The following is a 14,171-nucleotide window of genomic DNA, read 5'->3' on the forward strand; positions in this document are numbered from 1 at the left end:
TTGTTGCAGGCTGACCGTGGTGGAAAGAGTTGAGAAGGAGAGATGAGAGGAACTACATATCAAGGATTTCTTTGTAAAGTCAAGGTTGATTATTGAGCTCGTTTTCACAATCTAGATGATGTGACAAATTGTCTCACAATATTTCAGAGCAAGACTTTGAAGGATCTCCATAGGATGGTGTTATCTACTGGACCAATTCCAAAAGTGTGAATCATTTACACACCTATGTAAAGAAAAAAGAAGTAAATGTAAGTCCCAGGAATTTCCATTTAATGTTGGTCTAGGGCTAACATTGCAACTGACCAATTATGTTTCTGTCATGTCACAGCTTTGTAATCTGGGGGAGTGAGACTATAAAGTAAACGCACATGGGAGAAGCTATCCATTGTAACAGGTTAAACAATGTGGAACTTTGTTTTCCTAAACCTAACCAGGTATTGCTGTTGCCCAAAGAGCAACAAACAAAAAAGTGTTCCAATCGAGACCCAAACCACAATGGCTCGCTTGCAGCAAATACTTTGTTGCTTTCTCATAATGAGAAATATTGGTCCTGGAGCAACATTAATTATCATGCTCCAGAAACAATACCAACATGTTTTGCAAGTAATTACATGACAACAGCTGCAATCAAAGTCCTGGACCAACATTAATTATAAAGTTCCAGGAATAACAACACCCCGGCAGTATCAGAAAGACTGGCAAAAACCTGTTGAAACTAGTGGAATTTCCCACAAAACTAAAAATAAACATTGCAAAGATACAAGCATCCACACACAAATGCACACACATCCATAAAGTACAGACAAACACACACCTTTCCTCCGCATCAGCCAGGGCAAATAGTGCTGCATCCAATTCAGCAGGGAACCAATAGTCCTTGCATTCAAAATCATGAAATTTTAAACAAATCTATTATGTGCAGGCAAATGAACAACAAACAACAAAATTACCTCATTCTTTCTATTCCCCACAACACCATGAAGTTGAAAAGTTGGCGATTAAGCACACACATGAACACATGCAGGCACCCAAGCACGCTCGAATGCACACACACACACACACACACACACACACACACACACACACACACACACACACACACACACACACACACACACACACACACACAAACGCTTAACTCAATTAACACATTTTGAGCCATCCACAAAATGATACACCCACATATTTTCACACCCACAAATGTGTTTCTATGTCGCACATATTCTCTGCGTGAATGTGAGCATCATTTGCCAATGATTCTGATTCTGTTGTCGATTTCATAATAACATTGTGCTGTCAGCTATAACCAAGACATTTTCATTTTTTTTTTTTGCGGTGATGTGATGTGTCACTGTGCTTTCCTGAAGTTCGTCTGCCAATGTGTCAGGGCGTTCTCACTCCAGCAGCTCTGTGTGTCCTTTCCTCTTCCGATGCTTCCTGTCAGTCTGCTCTCTCACAAATGTATCTTTCTCAGACACACCAGCAATACAGTGAATTCATACATGTTGTCATGCAATAATGGATGAAACGAGGGGATTATTAAAAAAACAACAAGAAGGTGGCAGTGATAATACCTTGTTGTTTGGTGGTAAAAATAAATTAAGTGGAAATGTGGCTCTGGGACATGAAAGGAAAAGGAATTTGCCAGTGGAAAGAAGGAACATCAAATGCTTTATAGTTAAAAGAAATTAATTATCCTCCTCGTGTTAACTCCTTCTTCTCATGAGGACACTTGTTTTATTTATGCACACAATGTTGATTATTACCTTAATCTCAAGAGAATGGTGGTTTTTATACTTTTAAAAGGTGGGACCAGGTAGTCAATTTTCTATGAGTCATTGCAAACAATATGCAAATCAATACTTAGTATTCACAGGTTTGGCTCTCACATGTGCTATTTTGTGTAAAGAGCTTAATCAACAACAGGAAGGATCAGATGCCTGCCTTAAAATTAAACAAAAAGAGATAGAGAGTGTCGGTGGTAGTGTGATCTTTAGCAGCACAGGCGGCCGCTGCTTTTATGCATTGAGGGAAAAAGAGGCAGAACAGGTACATCAGTCTGGGACTTGCTGTTATTAAGAATGACATGTTCTTGCCCCGGCGCCCAAGCTCTCATTGAGGAAATCATAAACTATTCTAAATTAGATTATCTAATGAGCCTCCAACCCGAAGGAAAGTTTTAGATGGAGCATAATACCGCATAGGCTCATTGTCTGTGCAGGCCTTCGGCAGTAAGGTTAAATCTAATTCTCATGAGGGATGGAGAGTCATACATTGCACCGAACTATCTTTCATTTCTGTTTCTGTATTTAACCGAGGATCACGTCCAGGTCAATCCTGCATCTGGTTACACACAGACCCAGTCAGTGAGAGGAGACAGCTCGGCACTGGGGATGTCAGCTCAAAACAGAGGGAAGGAGCTTGGCACAGGTTTTGTCTGATTAACAGAGGAGCTCTGGAGAGATGGAACTGAGACACAATGACACCACCTTGCCAGCCTTTGATGGAGATGATCATCATGGGACTAATCAACCCCCACAATAAACAAAAAAAGCAAACATTTAGCAGAATGGGAAATTATTCTGACCAAGGCGAGTGCCATTAATATGCCTTTCTCTAATGACCGTGCTCCTGAGGGGGTGCCAGGTGTCTTATCCCATTAATTTCCACTGAAAATCACTTGTCTTGACCGTAAACTGGTGCCCTGTTCTGCAGCATTGCTACAAACCCTTCTGACACACCTCCTCCAACCACTTACATTTAAATGGCCAAATGCAAGCTAATTAGTGTCTGTGTCTAGCTAGTTTATTATGTATTAATATACTCAGAGTGTGCATGTAAACGTGCTAATTGGCTCGAGGCGGTGGAGGCACAAACAAAGCTTGCCCACAGCCGGGGGAGGAGGCGGTGGTGTTCGGGCGCGTCCGTCAGTCAGCCATCCTCCTTAGGGAGAAGAGAAAAAGAGGCGAGTTGAGAGGAGATGTATTCAAAGCCTTATCTCACACTGCTTGTCTGCCTCTCTTCCCTACATGCCAGACAGTGGACCCCCAAAGAGAGAATAACATCCACCCTCTCTGTCCTGTTCTTCACTCTATTTCGGATATGTCATGTCACGCTTGTGCTCTCATCGTCTCCAGATATCATCTCTTTTCATCTCCCCTATTTGATTCACCATTAGAGTGTTACTGCGGAGGCGCCAAACTTCTGCTTCCCTGAAGGGGTTGTGGTGACATTGGATTGCTGCTGATGAGAGAGAGAGCTGAGCCATTCTGACTGTCTAGTTGTTCTAATCAGAGATTTACTAATCACCGGCCGCAGGGATCAATCAGAAGACATCAGGAAACTTATTACGAACCCATGAACATACACTAAACTTTGATTTTGATTTGAATTGTTGAATGGTGCACTTGCAGACAGCGCGGGGAGGAAGACAAAAAAAAAGAGATCATACTCTTCGTTGACATTATCTAAACAAACTAAGCGCGTGATGCACATGCACACACACACGTGATTGCAAAACACACACATACACACGCTGCCTCCACCACATAAGGGCTGCAGGGTGGTGTTGCCATAGGAACGGGGAAAGGTAATGGCCATGTTCTTGAGCTGATGCCGCAGGGGGTGAGGGGCAAAAGAGCGGTGTGTGTGTGTGTGTGTGTGTGTGTGTGTGTGTGTGTGGTGAGGGGGGTTAAAGTGAGTCAGAGTCGTGGACTAATGATTAGAGCTTTAATTTCAAATCTGCCATCTTACTGTCACCATCATCTGTCGACCAGTGGTGGCGACAACTCCCAAGAACGCCATCGTACCGAGGATAACATTTGAAGAAATACATGCAATAACTTTCAGGCAACAGTGATGCTATGCGACTTGTTTTTAATGCGTTCAGCAGAACATCCGGCTAATGTGGTTAATCCTGTCAGCTTTGATGCAGAAAGTACTGCCGGGCATCCGCATGCATAACCCCCCCCCTCCATCCTTCGGGTATGAATAAATAATCCCTAATGCAATGAGCTAACCCTTTAACCAACACTGATGACCATTTCCTTGTGTGTGTGTGTGTGTGTGTGTGTGCGTGTGTGTGTGTGTGTGTGTGTGTGTGTGTGTGTGTGTGTGTGTGTGTGTGTGTGTGTGTGTGTGTGTGTGTGTGTAATTAAATATTACTGAGAAGTGCAAATAATTTAATCATTCCTTAGCAGCCTAGTCCCTATAGAGAGCTGTTTAAGTGTCAGCAAGCTCCAGGGTCTCATTTATATTTGACGTAATGATATATGCATAATATAGTTCCAGAGATCTTCTAATAATAACCTGTAGGCACACAGAGGGAGTTTGTATCATGACCTTTTGTCCACTCACTATACTTTATTTTCGGGCCAGGTGATAAGGTTTAAATCATTATATAATAAAGAATAACGAGCCTTGTGCTGATCTTTGCAGTGATGGTATGTAACTAAGTGAAATCATTCTTCTTTAAAGGGATATTCCGGCGTAAATTTAATCCATGATCTAACACACTGTGACACTGAGTAAGACCCCGCCCCCCAAGACATCAAGTTTTCTGATCGCTAGCTCATGCAGTTTTATTAACCTCAGAAAAGACCGCACAGTAACAATACACTGCAGTATATGGCTTCAACCAAGAAACCGCCATCATAAAACCACTCATAGCCACACATAATGCTCAGAACAGCACCAAACTTCAGCAACAGTACAAATACAGTCCCAGCACATAGTTCGAGGCATCAAACATCTGCTAGCTATGTTGGATTTCTATTGAAAAGACAACACAACTCAGCTTGGTTGTTGTGGGGAAGCCCGATAAGTCGATTACCACATGCAGTTAGAAATGCTCAATTCCGTTCTTTTCCCTGTCAGCTCTCAATAATTACTGTTGTCATCTGGTTGGCAAGACACATATGAACTTTGATTGCATTTCCATGGAGTAATAATCATACATTTTCATCCTTGAGTTGCGGAAATCTACTGCACTCTGTAATCGACTCATGGGCTTCCCCCCAACAGGAAGCTGCGGCAGGAGAGTGGTGAGCTGTGTTCACTTTCTGCTGTCTGCTGTTCTGAGCATTATTTGTGGCTTTGAGTGGCTTTTTGATGGTGGTTTCTTGCTGGAGGCATAGACTGCAGTGTATTGTAATCATGCAGTCTTTTCTGAGGTTGCTTAAACTACATAAGCTAGTGGTCGATCTGATCAATCAGATATTTTTCAGATTACTGGAATCAGATTGCAGATAAAACTGTTTAATTTTAAAATGCCTTTCTGTGGCTCTGATGCAGCATCCAATCTGCAAAGTAACACAAGTTGTGAAGTACATGTAGTGGAGTAAAAAGTGCAACAGTTTTCTCCAAATGTAGACTGTAAAATCTGACAAAGTGATCTTACTTTTAGCTCACACAACTTAAATGTAAGAGTCTTTTCTTGGTAATTCTGTATTTGATTAAATACACTCAGTTACATTCCATCACTGCTTAATATGGATGATGCATTGTTAAGGATTAAACCAACAGAATGTTAAATCGTAAAGATTATGTTGACATTAGGCAACTCATCATCAAAGTGCTTCTTACACATTAATACATCAACAATAATGATCCAGGAATGGTCTAACACACTGACACTCTACATTAAGAGTACTTTTACTTTACAGTTCAGTTGGTTGCTTATACTTACTTACCAGTATACATTCATCTAGATAAAGAGAAAGTATTTTAATAATTATTTTCACCACTGGAATATGGCTTTGTTATGGATGATCACACATGAAATAAGCAAAATGGTTTCAAATCAAGAAACGTTGTTTTGCATTTATGTAATACATGTGACAAAAAATGTTTTAATTGCTTCAGTGGCTCATTTTATTTGTATCATCATCACAACGTGATTCCAGTGGAAGATGATAGACTATGATACTGAAGTGTTGCCCATGTCTCACTTTATGTTGTTAAAGTTGTCCTTGGATGATTATATTTAAATCTTCACATGATGTCTGGAATTAATTTCTTGGGTGGAACTTTTGAAGCACTTTTTCTTCTTCTTCTTCCTATAAAAAAGACAATCTGTTATTCCAAAGAAGTTCATGTGAGGTATGTGGGCTGCTGGATAACAGGATGAGAATAATCTTCAGGCCACTCTGCCAATTAATCATAGTTTGTTAGTTTCCTCATCTCTCACAGAGTTGGTCATCACCTGCTGCTGCGGTTGTTCCTATCCCCCCCTTCTTCTTCTTCGTCGTCGTCCTCCTCCTCCTCCTTTTCTTTCACCGCTTGATGGCTCCCTTTGTGTCACTTTACCCACACGATGACAGGGGGCTTTTAAAAATAGAAACGATCCACCCAGATTACAGCGTTTTAATTACAGAGCTAGAGATGCAATGGGGGTGTAGAGGCCCCTTCCACTGACAGGGAGTGGGGAGGGTTGGAAAGCAGAGTGGTACAGTGAATGTAAACTGTGTGTGCTAATTAGTGTCGTCTGCCATAGTGAGGCTCGGGCTGTTACCGCCTATTATACATGAATTGTTGGCAGCATCACATTCTGAGCACTCCATAAACGCACACCTGTGGCCACATCACCGTTAGTTTATATATTAATGCTAAAAGATAATCTGTGGGCAGACTTGGGCAAAAGAAACAATGCACCTGTCTCACACTCATGACACCTATTCTGCATGTGGTGTTCTACAGTGGTGTTCTGTGTCAATGGTTTAACAGTTTGGCTGTAAAATTACCTATTTATCTGTAGGATCAATAGTTTATATAAAAAACAGCATCTAAAAAAATAAATGTATATCTCCATATAACTTTTGATTAATATTTTTTACACAGCGAATAAAGGCTAAATATTAAACAGTACCACCTGATTTAGATCTTATTCAGACTTATCTGTACAATCTCTAAGTTGTTGATTAAGGTTGCAGTCTATGTTATCACCTGTTGTAATAGTGTAGCCATTAGGGAGCATGTAAATATTTTATCATGTAACTGAGCCACATGCAGCACTCTCCCTGTCTGTGTTCACATGCCTAGATACAAAGAAATGTGTTCTTTATTTGTTTATTTTTTAGTTAGTTAGTAGTCTAAATGAAAAGCACTATAAACCATTCTCTCTCTCTCTCTCTCTCTCTCTCTCTCTCTCTCTCTCTCTCTCTCTCTCTCTCTCTCTCTCTCTCTCTCTCTCTGTGTGTGTGTGTGTGAGCGCACGTGTGTGTTGATAGACGCTAATGTCCGGCAATGAAAATGGCCCCCTCAGTTGGAAAACTTATGCGCGGTGGTGCGTCATCTCCAGCAACAGACCACAAAACTAATTAGTTGTTGTTTCGTTGTTGACTCATACATCTGCGTCAGTGAAGTCCATTTCAGACTATAACAGTTTCCACTGAGTTCAACAGTTAGCTAAAGAAAACTGTTCATTTTTCTTTACCCAACAACAGTTAACATTATAATATGTATCAGTGTATTTTTAATTTTTTTTACGTAGCATAAACCGAGATTCCAAGACAATAAGTGTGTGTCAAAGCAGTGAATCAAACATTTCTTCTGCATGGTTCAACATACTTATTGTTTTACCATTTTGTACAGAGTAATTCCAAAACTAAAGTCATTTCAGTCATGCAATAATAAACTATACAAATTCACTAGTTGAGCTACAAATACAGAAACATGATAATGGAAACCCTCTCTTCTTCATTTCGCCTTAAGTTCCTCTCATCAAGTTTACACCTTATGTCATCTCCTGCATTACAACTGTGAGACAATCTTTTTGCATGTCTGATCCATCCCTGGCAGTCTAATCTTACTAAGAGGTCATAAACTGTCAGCCTTTGCAAGGAGGTGTTGAAACTTCACCTTTTATTATGTTAATTTTTTTTTTTTTGGGGGGGGGGCTCCATTAAAACTTTTTTGTCAAAGCAATAAAAACTGATGCATAGTTGAAATAGTTCTTTAAATGGTGAACTAAAATGAACTGAGAAATGTGAGTTGCAATTGTGAAAGAAAAATGTAATATTTGGTCCGACCTGCCAAGGTTTTAATTTAAGTTAAATTGTACTTCTACTTTGACATTTAAGACAAAAAACTTTTAATCAGCGTCATGAAAAATTAATTGCATCCACACTGTTTAAAATAGTGAAGTATAAAAAGAGTGGGTGAAAACTGTGATAGGCATTCTAATATAGTCTTGGTTCTTTGAGTTACCAGCTGCTCTGCTTTGGCTTCCAAAGTGAGCTTAATTACACAAAGAGCCTGCATACTGCAGGTCAATGTAGTGATCACAGACGGAGGCTGTGTGTGTGTGTGTGTGTGTGTGTGTGTGTGTGTGTGTGTGTGTGTGTGTGTGTGTGTGTGTGTGTGTTGTGTGGGTGAGCATGTGTGCATATGGGTGTGCAGAGTGTTTTGGCACCTTGGCAACCTGCTACTGTGTGCCTCTGCATCTCAGCAAACAGGTTAGAGTTACATACTGAGTATCGTGTAAATAATATCAGCTGAGGCTCCCACATATGGCGTGGACAGAAGATATTTATCCACACTTTGAGCCGAATGAGTCGCATGCTTTTCAGATATTGCCTGTAAGTGTGAATTCATTTAACTCTTTCTCGTCTAAAGCTCTTTATCTTAGCTACAACCAACTTACCGCTCTCTGTGCAACAAAAGCTGTCTCTTGTCTTACGTTATAATATAATCACATCTAGTATTAGAATAAGTTATGTTTTTAATATTGTTCGCATATGAGAGGACAATCATTCAATTTCTTCCCCCTTCCTGTGGAGTGGCGCTTCACCTTCTGCACAGGTAGATAGTGCAGTTTATTCTCAGCCACTGTGCCTCCAGGCAGAGAGCCTCATTACGGTCCCATCTCTTCTCCCCAGGCTCCACAGCAGCCCCCCACGATCCTGCAGCAGCTCCCAGCGACCATGATGCCTCCTGGCTCCACTGCTTCTATTAGACCTGGTGGTCATGTCAGGGAGGGTATGACAGATTGTCACCGCACACAAACTAAATCTCATGATTTCACACTCACAGATGTTCATGCCTGTCTGTCACATTAGCAGCCTGCTAGCATGCACTCAGATATATTATTTATGGTCTCCTCTTGAGCTTGGACAATTGCAGAAAAATGTATGTGCATGGTTGTATGTGTCAGAGTGTGTTAAATTCATGTTCATTCTCTGCATTTTTTTTTTTTTTTTTTACCAGCCGTGTTAATCAGTCAATTACTCAAATCCAGATGTGTAAGTCAGTGACATTGATTCATAGATGTAAAGGTTAAAAATTGTCAATTGCTTCTTGCCACTAATAATGGCTAACTAAGTACTGTGGCACTTGAGTTTAATCTGAGTTCATTTAAAGGTCCAGTGTGTTGGATTTAGGGGAAAATAGAATAAAATACTCATAATTATGCAGTTATTGGTCATATTCCCCAGGAATTGCTGTGTTTTTGTTACTTTAGAATGAACCCTTCATGTCTACAGAGGGAGTGATTCCTTTGCTACGGAGTCCAGTATGGTATCCAAGAACAGACAAACCAAACACTGGATTAAGAAAGGTGCCGTCGTTTTTCACCTCTTTAGCTGCCACGATAGGGGAGGGTGACCAACCTCGCCACTAGATGCCACTAAATCCTGTGCACTTCTGTCTGGAACATAGAATGCACATTTTCAGTGTTGGCTTTACTATTTAAGGAAACAGATTGCCTTTTTTTTTTTAAATTTTTTAAATTTTTTTGGCAATATTTTGCTTCAAATAAACATCATTATTATTATGATATACAAACAAGAATGGAATGATGTTCAGTGGATTTCTTCAAAGAATCCTGGGAAATCTCTGAACCTGAGGGTCAAGGCTGAAAACCAGCACTCAGGATCCTTCAGGCTGCACTAGATTAAAACTGACGTAATTGTAAAAATTATATTAATACATGGGTTTTAGAGAAAACATCAGAAAACCATTGTGAGTAAACACAGTTGCATCCATAAATGCAAGATAAGATTCTACCATTCAAAGTGAAAAATCTTCTGACTTCAATGGGCCAAGGTTGTCTGAGTTGGACTGAAACCAAGTTGAAACATGTGGTATGGTGTGATGAGTTCGCATTCAAATTATTTTTTAAAAACCACGGACACTGTGTCCTCAGGGCTAACAAGGAAAAGGATCATCCAGGTTGTTACCGGCGCAAAGTTCAAAAGACAGCATCTGTGATGTGCGGAGGTGTTTTAGTGCCTTAAGCATGGATAACTTGCACATCTGTGAAGGCAACATTAATGCCAAAAGGTACAAACAGGTTTTGGAGCAACATATGCTGCCAGCCAGAAAAGGTCTTTTTCACAAACATCCCTGCTTGCACTGACAAGCACCATTCTGCTGGTGTCCGAGCAGGGCGGCTCTATAGTAAAAGGCTACTAAACTGGCCTGCCTGTAGTCCAGACCTACCTTCCATTGAAAGTGTGTGATGCATTTTGAAGTGCGAAATACAGCAACAGACCCCACTGAGCAACTAATACCTTCAATAATTGGTGTCCTCAGTTCCCAAACACATACTGAGTGTTGTTGAAAAAAAAATGACACAGTGATAAACAGGCTCCTGGATCCAACTTTGTCGGAACGTGTTGCAGGCATCAAATTCATAATGGGTGTAACAACAAAAAATAAAGATTAAATATTTTGTCTCTGTTATGTATTAAATTGAAAATAAGCTGAGCATTCTGTTGCTATTTATGTCTTACACAGCATTCTGTCTCATCTGTTCTCATCAGGGTTGTATTATGCCAAACAGTAGTCAGCCACATGAAGTTTTTAAATGGCAGAAGATTTCTAGTTACTTGAACTGACGGCTCTAAATCTTGGTCAGAAAGCGTGTTTATATTGCTGGAGAGGAGTTTAATAATTTAGCAAGGTGAGCCATCGCCGAACAAATGTTGACTGACAAGGAGGAGAGAAAATTGAGTTTGGCACCTCACATTCACCACCTGGGTTTGACACAATGTGGGTTAATCACCTACCCACCCTGAGGGAAGAGGACAGAATAGCAGGCAGACACATAGGACAATCAGTGGACCCTCACATAGTGCTGATGGTGCTTTGTCTGTGTGTGTGTGTGTGTGTGTGTGTGTGTGTGTGTGTGTGTGTGTGTGTGTGTGTGTGTGTGTGTGTGTGTGTGTGTGTGTGGTTGTGTGGGTGGACGGATGGGTGTAATATTCTCTCAATATGCAGACCTTGTAGAGCTGATGATGATCCAGAATGTTCAGATGCACCAGATCATCATGAACAACATGACCATGTCAGCTCTCAACTTGTTCGGATACTCCAGCCCTCTGTCGGGCCATGCGGTGATTATATGAAGGATATACCATGATTCCTTGTTGCTCCCCACTAACAAATGATAAAGTTACAATGCCTTTATGTAACAGTACACACTTAAAAGATAACTAGTTATAAGGAATGTACATTTCCTGAGTCAATCTACCTTGTGCTTCTGATAAGACATCTTGTCTTCTGATTTCTTACAATGTCTTATTACTGAATGAAAACTTATAAAGCCGGACTGTTGTACTCCTTCACTATGGCAGGCATACAGAGATCTGGTTTTACTTCAAGAGAATGAGCCTGACCCGGAGGTATTCCACCATTATTACCAGCCTGCCCCAGACCCGTTCTACCCTGTATGGCTCCTGCCTCAGGCCACACTGATCTACCAAGACCCCAACACACACCCCTCTTCTCCACCTCACAGAGACAGGTGATCAGCTCCTCTATGTCCACTGCATTTCAATGACATGCATCAACAGTCAGATGAAGTAAAAAGTCAGCTGCACACAACACTAAATCATATTGTTTTTTTCCCTGAAGAAGGCAGTTTGTATCCAATCATTGTCTGCTGCCAGGCTGAGATCTTTTCATAACAGGCACCAGAATTTCATTTGGGTAGCCAGCAAATCTATGAGATTGCAATCAATTAAAAGGGAAAGGATGTGGAGGGGAGGGGGACTTCAAGTTAAATGTAACAGCCTCTGTAACATCTTGGGGAAGATGGGAGGACAAGCATCTTGAACAACTTGTTCTCACCTTTTAGTAGCTGTCAGCGCTGTCGGAAAAGGAACAGGAGGGAGACAGAAAATAATTGTGCATATAGCCCTTGAAATCACTGCAACTAATTATTTTCTTGCAGTGAAACTGACCTGAATGGACCTTTCCATCTCCAGAAAACAATTAATCAAAATCGCTTCAGAAGCATCATTCTTAATAAATGGGGATATCACTACTGTATGCCCTTTCTCAAAACCATTCCTCTTTATTACCAGTTAGTGAAAAACAACCAAGAGATGTAACCCACTGAAAATGTTTGTGTGATCAGGCCTGCTGTCCCTCCTCCTCCCCCGCCCAACACCACTGGGACTGCGGGAGCTGACGTCACACCCACAGCAGGTAAAACCAACTACACATCAACACCCAGCCAGCAGCCGATTAACACAGTCTGCTCCCGTGATGTCATAGGTGCCCCCGAAACAGGGTGACAGGAGAGGCGACAAGCAGCAAGCTTCATGGTAATTATGAGAAGAGAACTGATTGGAGATGCTGCTAATGATTATAGTGCCGTTGATTGTGAATGGCTTGAAAGATGAGTTCATCAGTGCTTTAGATTGGTGTGATGTTTTATCTTTTTTTTTTTTTTTAGAGAGAGAGTAACACTGGAGCTGAGGCAGACACAGAGAAGAAGAGAGAGTGATCATTAATTCACAAAATGTTCAAAAGGGGCATTGCTAGGAAAAAAACAATCTAGCTTTTTCATTTTATCTGAAAAATTTTGTATAAGATAAACAAATATGGTATAGTGCTAAACATTTTTTTTTTTTCAAACCTACATTACCCAAATGATCCAGCAGGGAGCAGCAACAGATGTAAAGTGGTACAGCAAATAGACCTCGAGCTGTCCATACAGAATGTACATATTTACACAAGACATATTCCCATATTGACAAGTATTCACAATGACTCTGCATACTATAGTTCTTTTGTAGGCTATTGCATACCACCGTGGCCAACATGGCAAAGCTGTGACACCACATAAGATCTATTGCTATGGAACACTGTGTGACCTCGTCTTTAAATAAACTGTGATGAGTAGTCAGAAGGATAAGAGGAGGCTCACTACTCAATCTGTTCAGGCGATGACAATAACAAGCAGTAAATACTCTGTTGTACCATCCAATAAAGACAAAATGTCCAAAATGTCCTCATGAGCCAGTCCCTGGCACAAACTCATTAACTACTAATTACTTAAATCATTAGTTACACTTTTTGTTTATCTTCAGTTAAAGTCAAATGTAATACTGAGTAGTTCCCCCAACAGATTCATTAGATACTAATTACTTAATCATTAGATATTCTTTTTGTGAAGTGTCAAGCATCGTGAAACATAAACTGCATAGTTATCTAATAGACTCATTAGATATTACTTAATCATTAGTCACTATTTTGTTCATCTTCAATACAGTGAAAGATAATACTGAGTAGTTACCCAACAGACTCATTAAATACTATTTACTTAAGATTTCTAAGTGCCTATAAATGTGTTGCAATCTAATAATGTAGATGTGTGTATGATACTATTACTAACACTTATATTTTTATTATTATCTTCTTTACACATAATAATGATAATGAGCATCTTAAATGAGTGTTAAGGTGACACTCACCACTCAAGTGTTTGAGTTAGTTCCTCCAAGTTTCAGATTCAGGTGATGGTAAAGGTCTTGAGCTGGTGACTAGAGTCACCCAGCTCTTAAGTTCTGCACTGAGTTGCTCGCAGAAGTAGATAAGCTGAGTCTGCTGAACGGTGTAATACAGAGAGAACCATGAAGCCGAGACAGCTGAGGCATAGGAAAGAATTTAAATGTCAATTTACTAGATTTTTGTGTGACAACACATGTCGTCTCAATTCCCACATTCCTTGGCATCCACCGAAAATAGTTTCAGGGTTTGGAGGTTCAGTTTGGAGTTGAAAACTTGATTGTACTGTAACAGCGCAGGGCGGGGAGCACATGCAGGGTTTTAGCAGCAGTGTGGGAGGGTGATTTCCAAGCGAGGGAGTGAAGGCGGCACCCAAATCTCTCATAAAACACGAGGATTAAGAGCTCAAACAGAGGGAACGTGCCAATGCGGCTGCC

The 14,171-nt window shown here is 40.6% G+C and overlaps 1 protein-coding gene across 1 annotated transcript in view; it reads left to right on the forward strand.

Moving 5' to 3' along the window:
• The window catches only part of LOC119013409 (proline-rich protein 29-like), a 41,928-nt gene extending 28,586 nt beyond the window's left edge, over positions 1-13,342 (forward strand). The window contains exons 3-8 of the mRNA XM_037087902.1: positions 8,877-8,976; positions 11,218-11,333; positions 11,574-11,743; positions 12,359-12,429; positions 12,499-12,548; positions 12,680-13,342. Coding sequence (XP_036943797.1) covers positions 8,877-8,976; positions 11,218-11,333; positions 11,574-11,743; positions 12,359-12,429; positions 12,499-12,518 — 477 coding nt within the window. The 3' untranslated portion in view covers positions 12,519-12,548; positions 12,680-13,342. The remainder of the gene's footprint in view (positions 1-8,876; positions 8,977-11,217; positions 11,334-11,573; positions 11,744-12,358; positions 12,430-12,498; positions 12,549-12,679) is intronic.
• The last annotated feature ends 829 nt before the right edge of the window (positions 13,343-14,171 follow it).

The sequence above is a fragment of the Acanthopagrus latus genome, chromosome 23 (assembly GCF_904848185.1).
Source record: "Acanthopagrus latus isolate v.2019 chromosome 23, fAcaLat1.1, whole genome shotgun sequence".
NCBI classification, from domain to species: domain Eukaryota; kingdom Metazoa; phylum Chordata; class Actinopteri; order Spariformes; family Sparidae; genus Acanthopagrus; species Acanthopagrus latus.